The sequence below is a fragment of the Pipistrellus kuhlii genome, unplaced genomic scaffold, assembly GCF_014108245.1.
Source record: "Pipistrellus kuhlii isolate mPipKuh1 unplaced genomic scaffold, mPipKuh1.p scaffold_m20_p_3, whole genome shotgun sequence".
Taxonomy (NCBI): Eukaryota; Metazoa; Chordata; class Mammalia; order Chiroptera; family Vespertilionidae; genus Pipistrellus; species Pipistrellus kuhlii.
In genome coordinates, this window is record NW_023425529.1 from 10,058,650 (window position 1) to 10,071,271 (window position 12,622).

General features: G+C 41.3%; 1 protein-coding gene across 12 annotated transcripts in view; it reads right to left on the reverse strand.

Moving 5' to 3' along the window:
• Window positions 1-12,622, reverse strand: part of MYBPC1 (myosin binding protein C1) — a 104,528-nt gene that overhangs the window by 4,057 nt on the left and 87,849 nt on the right. For 6 of the 12 annotated variants that reach the window (XM_045587599.1, XM_045587596.1, XM_045587595.1 and 3 more), the window contains one exon: window positions 10,313-10,595. In XM_045587599.1, coding sequence (XP_045443555.1) covers window positions 10,495-10,595 — 101 coding nt within the window. In that variant the 3' untranslated portion in view covers window positions 10,313-10,494. Of the gene's footprint in view, window positions 1-7,153; window positions 7,160-10,312; window positions 10,596-11,979; window positions 12,023-12,622 lie in introns of those variants that run through there. The other 6 variants (XM_045587605.1, XM_045587598.1, XM_036459115.2 and 3 more) reach the window with 3 other exon arrangements.

Here is a 12,622-nt window from a genome sequence, read left to right on the forward strand (position 1 = left end):
CCTCCCTGCCAGGTATTCCTTCTGGAGGACCCTTTTCCTTTCTGGGGGTTCAAGGTTCAGAGACCAAGGGTTGGAACTAAAAATCAGGACTTGGAATCACTCACAGAGGGACTGAATGCTTAAAATCCACCCTTTCCCCTCCCCCCCCTTTTTTTTTGAGAGTGGGATACTGTTGGCCTGGACAGAAACACAGCAACAGGTGTGTTAGGTGAAGTCTGACCAGACCTGAGCCCGGCAACCTCGGTGCTTGAGTTCTGGCTGAGATAGAATTCAGAACCAAGACTCAAGCTGTAAGAGAAAGTTTATTTAGAATAAGTGAGCTATAGAAGAAATGGGCTCAGGACACAAGTTACAGAGGCAAAGGAAGGGGCCCTGGGAGCTTGGGGGAAAGGTAACATTCCTGGTGGAAACAGGAAGAGGACAGCTTGCTGGGCCCCCTGTCCTAAGGGCTTAGGGTGGTCCCAGGGAGGATCTCAGTAGAGGACTCATCAGCTCTCCAGGTGTGTCCTTTCAGGGTCTTGGTCTCCACTCATTGGTCCGAGCCAGGGCAGGGGGACATTAGTCAATGCAGCTGGTCTTGCTGTCGGCCATTGAACTGAACCTGGAGCTGAAGCACAGCTGAGGCCCAGGTGTATTTGATTCAGGTTAGAACCCTATTTTCCTGGGAACTGGATGCTTGAAGGTTATTCTTCGGCCCCTTTGATGGTTCCCCCTCTAAGTGTGGTCTTACTTTTACGACTAGCAACATGCCAGGAGAGGAAAGGTCAGGAGAACGGGGGTGAGGGGGCCGGCGGGGGGGGGGGGGAGGTATTCAGACCCCATGACCAGTAGTATGAAAGGTCAGGGGGGCTAACATGCCATGACTGCCAATAGGCTAGGGGAGGAAAGGTTACCCTGGGGGAGAGGTCCTTGTTTTCCCACTTCCCCTGTTGCTAGGCACCTGGGGCTTTCTGCCCTGCTGGCATCTGGACCTGGCCTTCTGTCCTGCTCTGCTCATGTCTGTCCGACTGCCTAATAGGGGTGTCGAACTCAATCAGAGAAGGGGCCAAAATCTAAAATCCAGCCTAAATCGCGGGCCGAATGGTTTACTGAACAGTCATAAACTGTCATTGTGATGGAAACACAGCGGAGTGCAGTGATGACAGCGCGGTGCGGGCCACATTGCAAGGCCTCGCGGGACGGATTTGGCCCGCGAGCCTTGTGTTTGACACATGTGGCCTACCACAATACCAATAACAGTGGATACTTCGACACATACCCCTCTGTGGGACTAGAGGACAGGGGTCCAGGTGGTATTCACATACCTCACCTCAGAATGCACCCACTTAAGTTCACAGGCCTTACCTCACAATGCACCCACTTAAGACATAAACATGCTGTATTGAGATAAGCCTGCCACTTGACTGTTTCCTCTTCGTGGTTCTGATCTGCACAGAATAAGCTCAAGACAGTTGCGTTGGGCAGCGTCTTGTCAGCAGGTGCAGTTTGTCCCATAGGATTCATCACAATACCTCAGGCCACCACCTGCTTTCATGCAGCCCACGGGCTAAGTCTGGTTTTTACCTTTTTATTTTTATAAATAGCTCTTTTAAAGTATAATCTATATATATGTATTTAAATAAATGTTTATTGATTTCAGAGATAAAGGGAGAGGGGGAGAGAGATAGAAATATCAATGATAAGAGAGAACCATTGATCGGCTGCCTCCTGCACGCCACACACCAAGGATCCAGCTGCAACCCAGGCCTGTGCCCTGACCAGGAATTGAAACCATGACCTCCTGGTTCATAGGTTGACACTCAACCTCTGAGCCATGCCAACCGGGCAAGGTATAATTAATATGTAAAGGATTGCACATATTTAATGTGTACAGTTTGATGGGTTTGAACATATGCAAACATCCATGATAACATCACCACAGTCAAAGTGACAGGCATATCCAACACCTTGCAAACTTTCCTTGCTTCCCTTTGTTATGTTTTGTGTTGATGTAAGAACACTTAACGTGAGCTCTATCTTCTCAATAAAGTTTGAAGTGCACAGAACCATGTTGTTAACTGTAAGCACTATGTTGCTGGTTTTCACATTTTTAAATGATTGAGAAAAAAAATTTTTTAAAGAAATTTTTTGTGATACAAAATTATATGAATTCCTATTTCAGTGCCATGAATAAAGCCATGAGTATGCCTTCCATATTGCTTATAACCACTTTTGTGCTCCAAGGGTAAAGTTTAATGATTTGGCAGAGATCACATGGCCTGCAAAGCCTAGAGTATTTACTGTCTGGCCCTTTACAGAAAAAAGGTTGGCAAATCCTGCTTTCAGGCCATATGCGGGTGTCTGCAGGCCAAACTATTTCCTAATCTTTAAAGTGGAAAATGATGCTGAAAATGCAGGAAACTAATCACAATGGCAGAGACCAACTTTGAACTATGCTGGTTTTATGCATAGTAAACTAGGAGATATCTGCTTTTTAAATTTCAGTACCATGAGTAATCCAAGGAAAAATCCCTTTCTAGGTTAATAAATTTAACTATATCACAGTTTGTTTGTTTTTTGTTTTGTTAGTTTTTTTTTTTTTTTTGCTTTATATTCCATATATTAGCAAAAGTATATGGCTTTTGTCCTTTTCTGTCTAGCTTATTTCACCTAGCATAACACCCTCAAGCTCTAGTCATGTCCCAAATGGCACTATTTCATCTTTTTTTATGGCTGAGTAGTATTCCATTGTACTTATACACTGCATCTTCTTTATTATCTGTTGATGGATGCTTAGGTTATTTCCATATCTTGGCTACCATGTATGTATAATGCTGCAATGAACATAGGGGTGCAGGTATCTTCTTGAATAAGTGTTTTAATATTCTTTGGATAAATACCCAGAAAAGAAATTTCTGGGTCAATTCTCAGGTTTTTGAGGATCCTCCATACTATTTTCCATAATGGCTGCATCAATTTACATTCCACAGAAAGTGTTCAACAGTTCCCTTCAGAGCCTCTCCAAAATTAAACTAAATGCTTCTGCACAGCAAAGTCAACCATCAACAAAAGAGAAAAAAACCAACCTAAAGGGAGGAGACATTTGCAAATGACATATCCTATGAGGGGTCAATGCCCAAAATTTATAGAGTTCATGCAACTCAACACCAAAAAGCAATCTGGTTTTAAAATTGGGCAGAGGATCTAAAAAGACATTTCTCCAGGGAAGACATACAGATGACTAACAGGCACATAAAAAGGTGTTCAAAATCACTAATTATTAGGGAAATGCAAATCAAAACCACAAGATATCTCACATCTGTTACCATGGCTTCACCAATAAGAAGAAATATGTAAGTGTTGGCAAGGATGTAAGAGGGATATTTTTGTCAGAATGTTTTCCTTTGGGACAGCTGAGAGAGAATGGCTCCATATACATACTAGTATTCATACAAGAAACTAGAGAGAATGAAGGCTGGAGCTGCAGCTCTCCAATAAGAACGAGCACAGGAATCACTGGAGAGCTGGCTATCATTCAGGATCTGAGTCAGTGGAGCTGGGAGTGAAAGTGGAGCTGAGAGTTTTCATTCTAACAAGCTCCCATGTGCCGCTGCCAGTCACCGGGCCACATTGGGGAGCTGAAGCATCCAGTCTCAAAAAGCTTGGATGGAGGTACTACTGTGAGCAAGCCCTTTGAGCCCCAAATGGAAAAAAAGAAAGAGAGAAGAGAGAGAAAGGACTCAGGGCAATTAAGGGATGAGGAAGACCAGCTTGGCTCAATTTTGCATAAGGCTATTCTTTCCAGGATGAAGAATGATGGATAGATAGATAGATGATAGATAAATAGATAGATAGATAAGTTCAAGATCTTCTATTTTATTTTTATACTTTATTTTTATTTTATATTGTATATATATTTTAATATATATGTGCTAGTTGATCTCAATAAATCCAGTGGAATTGCGATCTTGGTCCTTGGTGAAGGTATTAGAACAAATCCATTTGAAGATCTGGGAAGAAAAAATTGTTTTCTTTAAATAAACTCTTCTATCATCAAGAAGAATACAACATGTGGATAAATCTTAATGAATATAAGGGGCCAGTTTGGTTCAGTGGATAGGGTGTTGGCCTGTGGATTGAAGGGTCCCAGGTTCGATTATGGTCAAGGGCTTGTACTTTGGTTGCAGGCTCGATCACAAGCCCTACTTGGGGTACGTGCAAGAGGCAAGCAATTGATGTGTCTCTGTCACATCGATATTTCTCTGTCTTCTCTGTCTCTCCCCCTCCCTTCCACTCTGTCTTAAAATCAATGGAAAATATCTTCGGGTGAGGATCAGCAACAACAACAAATATATAAGGGGGCTGTGGCCTTGGCTTCAGGCTGTGCTATCACATCCAGTCCCAACTTTTCCTTTCTCTAAACAGGAGTGCAGCAGTGGTGAGTAGAGTTGCGAAACCATGATTGAGATAATGCCTGTAAAACACATAAGGAGGTACTGTTCCCTTTTTATTGTTGATTTTCTCACTGCTGTTTCCTCTTTCTCTAGTTCCTTGTCTGGTGTTTGCCTTTTCCTCTGTACAAATAACCGTGTTAGTCCTTTTCTCCCTCCTGCTTAGTCTCGGCCTTCACAGGAGCCCTCTCCTGCCACACCCTCCCTATTTTTTCATCACCCTCTATTAACATCTTCAGAGAGTGTAAAAAAGCTGACTTTGGGTCAGAGTCCCTGCCTGCATTGTTTTCTTGGACCTGATAATCACCATCGAAGGACCCAGAGAACATCATCTCATCGATGAACTCCTGATGAATTGCTAGCTAATATTTACTGAACCCAACTATGAGCTATTAAGAAGTACATGTAGCCAAAACCAGTTTGGCTCAATGGATAGAACATTGGCTTGGGGACTGAAAGGTCCCGGGTTCTATTCCAGTCAAGGGCATGCCCTTGGTTGTGGACATATCCCCAGTAGGGGGTGTGCAAGAGGCAGCTGATCAATGACTCTCTCTCATCGATGTTTTCTAACTATCTCCCTTCCTCTCTGTACAAAATCAATAAAATATATTAAAAGGGAAAAAAAAAAAAAAAGAAGTACCATACATGAAAATAGCCCCGCACAGTGAGGCTCTGCCTCTGCTGGGCAACCTCCACCACTATCCAACCTGCCTCCAGCTTAGTGGTACCTCCCAGGACAGGAACTGGGACTGACGTTACAGAAACCCTGCAGTGGACACTCAGGAGGGGGCCTCGGATGAACAGCCCAGGGGCACTTTATCCTATAGCTTACAGGGGATGCATGATTTGGCTCTCTAGTGCCTGGAATTTTCCAAGTATCCACATGACTTTAGACCAGCTTTGATTCATTTTGTAACATGGCTCCTTTCCAATAACCCTTTGTCCCAATCATCCAAGAGGGATGCCTTGCGAAATCTGAACAATGACTTCTTTCCTTGCCACAGTGTGGAGGGCAACCCCTGGTTATTTTTGTTTTGTTTTGTTTTTTCATTAACTTTAAAAAAAAAATGAAGGCAAATTGGTGTATGATGTCTTTAAGATATTCTCCTGGGCTCTAAAAGTAGGATAAAGGTGAGAGTAGAATAATAAATGGAGGGGAATCTCTTGCTGTGGATGGCTAAGTGCTTATCCACAAAAAAATGGAAAGCTTTTTCTAAAGCTAATGCTTGGGGGAAAATAGATATGGTCAATTATTCATTAGAGTGCAAGGTTGTTTTTCTTTCCCTTTAGTGAATTGAGTCAGCCAGTGTTCCAAGCCTTTGGGAGTGTTTAACTGTCTTGCTGTCTTCCTGGCATTTTGTTCCTAATAATCTACTCTAGATAGAAACATATTCAGTGAGGCCAGAGATTGTGCCCGTGAGTACATTTGGGGTCAGAGAGAGCTCAAGTGTCTGAGAGGGTGATGACAGCCCTTAGAATCAGGAGAACTGGTCATCCCATGGATGGGCTTGTTTCTCTAGTTCATTCTAAGTTATCAAAGTTTTTATAAAGGATTTTATAAATATCTACATGTAGCAATCACCTAAATCTTTGGTGCAAGGGTGATTATAAGTTTTCTCTCTTTACTGCATCCAGCATGGCTAGAGAGCAGACAAGTTCCTGAGTAGGGATGGCTGGGGATTGAGAAAAGGAATAAAAGGAGAAAGACACAGAGACAGTAGGGAAAGCTGGGACCAGGGGGGATACTACCCTCTGATGGAGGGACAGTGATCCAGAGCTGATGTAGCACATTTATTATATACAGCATGATTCCAGGAAGTTTTACTAGAGTTTAAAACAAAGGAAATTATGTGAAATCATGACTAAGGATCAAATTGCAATTCTTCATTCTCGTGGCTTCTTTGTTATTGTCACTCCTGGCTGAGCCCAGATAATTGCATCCCCTTGGCCCCTGAGCTTAGGGTCAGGCTGACAACATACCTGCCTCTGGCATGGTACGTTTCCAGATTGTGACTCTGCCAACACCATTGGACTTAGCTGACAATAACCAAAGAAATGCTCATGTGCGTCCCAGATACTCTCTACAAGTGATATAGTAGCCTGGTTAAAATAAGGAAATAAACATAGAGTTCAAATTAGAATCAAGAAATATTATAGGGACAATTGGTAATATTGTCTTGTATTATTATCCCTTATTATATTCCAAAGAGGAAATTTATATTTTTATAATTCTATTTCAGAGAATGTAAGTGGGGCAGTAGATAAATGGTTGTATGTGAGTTTGGTGAGTAGGGCAGAAGAAGTAATGGGAGTGGAGAAGTGAGAGTGATGTTGGATGATGGAGGAGGGGCAGAAAGGATACAAGACAAGGAACAGAGATGGTTGTGGGCCGCCTGACCTCGAACCTTTATAACTCATACATAAATATTTAGAAGTTATAAATTAAGCTAACAGATGGTTTAAAAAATAATTTTATCCTGTAGTCTTTATGAAGATACCCTCAGAATGACTTGGAAGGCCTGCTTTGAACATAGAATTACCAGATTCTTCAGAAATATTGGCTAGAATATTGTTGCCCACTGCCAGTCTGATCTCTCTATTCTTTGCAATACAGATGCTTCCTCCACCACACCATGAGGGGGTCTCAGGTGCACACAGGTAGATGTCCCAGCCTTATGCACAAGCTCTGGTCACATCTGCACACCCCAGCCCCAGGCAAACACGTGCCTCTGTCCATGCCTTTGGCCTCAGGGTTCATATACAGGCCATATGGTTCTTCCTTAGGGATTTGAACCAAGAGAAAAGGTCCACAGAAGCCCTGGCAGTGAGAGTGTTTACAATCTGTAAAAAGAAGCAGTGTGGTAATCGCTCCAAGTTGTCACTAGAGTGGGACTCTTGAAATTGCAGAAGTCCCTCTTGCCCAGGTCCAAGGCTGCTACTAAGTGGTAGCACTGTCCAGTGCCCACATACTTTTCTAGCAAGTTGAAGGGACAATACTGAGCTGAACTACAGGCATCTCTGTAGCTGCCAATGCAGAAGGGAATGCAGAGACTTTTTTCTATTTTCTTTTTTCTAAAAATATACTTTTATTGATTTCTGAGAGGAAGAGAGTGGGAGGGAGAGATAGAAACATCAATGACGAGAGAGAATCATTTATGGCTGCCTCCTGCATGCCCCACACTAGGTATCAAGCTTGCAACCTGGGCATGTGCCCTGACTGGGAATTGAACCGTGGACTTCTGGTTCATCCATCAATGCTCAACCACTGAACCATGCCTGCTGGGCCCTTCTCTCCATTTTCTAGGCTCCAGGAAAGATTCCAGTTGGCCCAGGACCTGAGATAGGACCTTCCAAGCAGGGCAGAGAGAATTTCTCAATTTCTTTGGCTAGTGGGGAGCTCAGAGTGATCTTTAGTTTGATTTATAAAAACAAAGTCATGTAGCATGTTCTGCACTACAATCTGGTGTGATACACACATGGGTTATAGCACATAGACCATACCACTCAGCTTCTGAAACCTTATACACTGAGTGACCAGATTATTATGCATAATAATCTGGCCATTCAGTGTGTGTGTGTGTATATGTGTGTGTGTGTGTGTGTGTGTGTGTGTGTGTTAGAGGCCAGGTGCATGAATTCATGCATGGGTGGGGTCCGGCCAGCCTGGCCAAGGCGAGAGGACATGGGCAGTTGGCCGACCTGCCTGCTGGTCGAACTCCTGGTTGAGGGGACAATTTGCATATTAGTCTTTTATTATATAGGATATACACTGAGTGGACAGATTATTATGAGTTTAGAGATCATAATAATCTGGTTACTCAGTGTATATCTCTTACACTTGTGAGCTGCTTTGCTTGTGTCTTTCCCTATATGATTTAGTGTGATGCGTTATAAATTCCTTACAGGCATGAAATGGCTTATTTCTCATTGAATTTCATTTCCAAATGTTTAGTTCCCAAAAACAATTTTTGGTAAATTCCTCTAATATATAACTTTTTCTGTAGCAGAGTGAAACTAACACAAAACTAGAACAAAGGTGTAGGCAGCTAATAACAATGGCAGCTTCTGACATTATTTGCTCTTTGTAGTTCTAATATAGGCTTTTTCTTTCCTATTAGAACTTTGCAGTAATGGAAGTGCCCTTAATATGAGGAGAGAGATCACTTGTAGAAAAATAACATTCTCTGGTACAAAATATAGTTAGAGCATAAGTAATGCCTGGGGAACCAGCATTTTATAAGGATGCTTTATAGTCCCTTTAAGCTATGTTTACAAAGGGCATAACAACCTTGACCATGAGTGTTTAAATTGGGCAACCAGCTCACCTGCTGCACTGGGCCTCTAACCCAGCAACCAGGCAGCAGGGGCCATACTGATTGGTTGTGCCACATAGAGATAGGTTCTCACTTGGTTTGCAATAGAGATAAGTGGTCTTCGCTCCTTTATAGATAAGCCAGACTTCTTTAAAAACATTTTTTATTTATTTATTATACAAAATTTTAATAATATATTTTTATTTATTTCAAAGAGGAAAGGACAGGGAGAGAGAGGTAGAAACATCAGTGAAGAGAGAGAATCATTGATTGGCTGCCTCCTGCATGCTCTGCACTAGGGAACTGAACCTGCAACCCGGCATGTGCCTGACCAGGAATTGAACCTTGACTTCCTGGTTCATAAGTCAACATTCAACCACTGAGTCACGCTGGCTGGGCCAGACCTCTTTCATGTAAAATATCTTAGTCAATAACATGGAAATGGTTTTCTGATTAAAATGGGGCTTTGCATAGGGACTACACGCATTATTATTTCAGATTTGTGAAGAACATGTGGTGAAGGCAAGATCACCAACCAATCAGGACAGGAGAAGAGGTGGCCACCATAATTTGGACAATAACTTGAGTTTCTCCTTGCTGTTCCCAAACATACTACAACTACCCGCCCCAGTCAATTCTTCCCGTTAGGAGCCACACCCCCACCCAGGGGCAGGACCACCCTTACAGCTTCTCAGCTCTCAGATGGAAAGGAAGCAGAGCAGATATTTCTAAATGTTGTCCCAGGGTGCTATGGGCCCATCTACAGGTCACAAGGTAGTTAGCTCCTGGAACAAAAGGCCAAAGAGAAAAAGGGGGTAAGGTGAGGTATGGTATCTTACCTTCCTGCTCCTCTCCCTTAACTGCAGCGTTCCCTACATCAAGAGGAGGGAAGGGAGCTGCCAGAGAGATTATGGGTTTACACAAATGTGTCTCAGCTTCTAAATTTTTAAGGCTTCCACCCACTGGAGCAGATGCCATTGGCAAACCCTACATCTGTAGCTGCTCTGTAGCCTGCACCAGCTCTCTGTCCCTGTGGCTGTTTTGGCAGGAGCTCTGGTGGGTTTGGCCAGGATGCCAAACCAGAGAGACACGCTGGAGGTCAGGGCTGAGTTTGGTAGCATGCTGGCTTCTGGCCTTTTGTCCTCAGTTCTGTCTGAGCACACAGACCCCAATGCAAAAACCAGTACTGTGTCATTTCAACATATAAACACTTCAGACTTCTTATAGCAGTTATTGAATATACTTCCCCTTCTGTTGAGAAAACTTGTTTGACTTTAAGAAGTCTTCTAGCAAATTCAAATGGGGAAATAGGCACAGGATCCACTGGTGTTAGGCAGGGGTGTGGGAAATACTCAATTTTGCTTTGCTTAGAAAAAAATCTCTTAGATCAAGAGAAAGATGGGTTCTCAAGATTCTATTGTGGTATATTAGACTGGTTTTTTAGTCTGGAAAGAAGAAGCATGTTAAAGTAACTACTTTTGCATATAATATAGCTTTCTTTTTTTGTAAAGTACAGTGACAAAACATAGACAATAATGATAAAAACACTGACTTTAAACAGGATTTTGTTTACAATGTTTAATGGAGCAATCCGTGCAAACATTTTTTTTCCTTCTTCAACATTAGAACGAAAAAAAAAGAAAAAAGAAAAAAAAAAAAAAAAAAAAAGAACAACGGCCATAACACAGACAATGCTTTCTCATTGCAACCATATTTCAAAGCCGTGGAGTGCCAGGGCAGTGGCCGGGCCCTTAGTGTTCCTCAGGATTGCTTGAGTGCAAATCTCGCATATATGACTCAATTATGTTAGGAGGTACACCTTGCAAGAGGAGCCTGCAGAAGGAAAGTCCACCTGGAGAGGACAGAAAAGGCAAAGGCAAAGTCAAAACCGGCGGTGCGAAAACTCGCTGAAACAATTCTCCTGGACTAGCTGCCTGGAAATGGGTCTAACTGTGTTCCAGTTAGTGACAGAGATCCAATCAGTACTTACTCGGAAATCTTCTCCTGGGTTTAGTATATTATGACTTTAAAGCACTTGACATCTAGAAGGAAAAGCAAGTTCTGGCTAGACCCATGCAAATCCTTTGTTTCCTGCTATTATTCAATCTTAATTTAATTTCCTAACTGGCTGGAAAACCCTTATCACTCTTTCAGAGGTTTTGGGATTCTCTATAGATGATTTAAGAGCTCTGGTTGAATGGCAGAATAAATGCATACCATGTTGTGAATCAGCAGGAAGAACTGCTTCTGGTTTATTTCTGTTCTTATTAATTAAGCACCAAGTTCTGACTCAAACACATTAGAGAAGAAAAAGGAGGTGACTTCTTTAAACTTGGCTACTTATACATTATCAAGAGTGAAACAAATTGGGGGGAAAAATGGTTTTTGGTTTGTTAATCCTCACCCAAGGATATTTTTTGCATTGATACTTTTTTTTTTTTTTTTTTTTTTTTAAAGGGAGTGGAAGCAAGGGGGAGAGACAGAGAGAAACATTGATGTGAGAGAGACACATCAATTGGTTGCCTCCAAAATGTGTGCCCTTGACCAGAATCAAACCTGTGACCCTTGAGTCTGAGGGCTCACACTTTAACCACTGAGCCAATCCAGCTAGGACTCACATTGGAATATTCTGTTAAAAATATTAAAACCTATCCAATACCTTCTGAAGGTCAGAGAAATACCTACTAATATTTCATACTTACCGTTCATGTTTCTGAATTATAGCTAAAAAAATAAAAGTACCCTTCATGAGAGAACCCATGAAACCATACAATTCATAGTCCTTTGGAGAAGTACTTCACTACTAGCTAACAAATTCATGTCCAGACAAAAACAGCATGCCATATGAACATTCTTAAACTTCTTTAGTGCAAATTTGGAAAAGTCATTCTCCTTTTAAAAAAAGACTTCAAGTCACATATCGGTAGAAATGATGCCACTTTTGTACATGTCCATTCCTTGATGCAAAGAGTTTAGAATGCTTGGGTATCACTCGTTTCCATCCACATTAAATGCTTTAATTCATGCTCTACCGCATTCATGTCAACAGGAGATAGTTGTGCTGAATAAATTGTTAATTTCAAGATACTAAAATACAAATTAAAAACTACAAAGTTAGGTGTTTTAAACAGTCTATTTTCATTGGACTACATAATGAAAATCATGCCATACTCCACAAGCTCTGTATGACTTATGATAGCATAAGCTTCATATGCCAAATCCATATGAAAGCTTACCTTAGATGATAATACACATTCAAAAATCCTTACTGTGCTACAACTAAGGGAAAGAGAGAGAAAGAGAGAGAGAAAGAGAGAAGTTGTGAGCATTAATAAAGTGCTAAAACCAGAGTTGAGTACGTGTTGGATGAAATTATGGTCGCGATTATGATGAGGTGATTTCATTAATCCTTAGTCATGTGAAAGATGTAGGAACATAGAAGCACATGGAATGAAGGGCAGGGATCCAGTCACTTCAAAAGGATCATTAATATGTAAAACACTTATTAATATGCATAACCACTTTGCCTAAATGGGTGGCAAAGCCAATTGAATTGTAGAGTGAATATTTATGGTAAGAGCTTCCAAACCATTAGCTTAAAAAAAAAAAAAATCCTACAACATATATATATTGTGTTTTTCAACAAAAGAAAAACATAGATGATGAATAAAGCATTAGTGTACATATATATATGTTGAAATTTTAAAAGGCAAAATTATCAAGTAGACATTAATATCAGACTAGTGTATTCTATAATATGTATTCTGAAATTATTCTAAATGTGACTAATCTAAATAAACACAAGATTTAAACAGTCTAGAAAGTGACTATATGCATAATCTACAAAACTTTTAAAAAACAGCCCTAATTCTTTCTTCC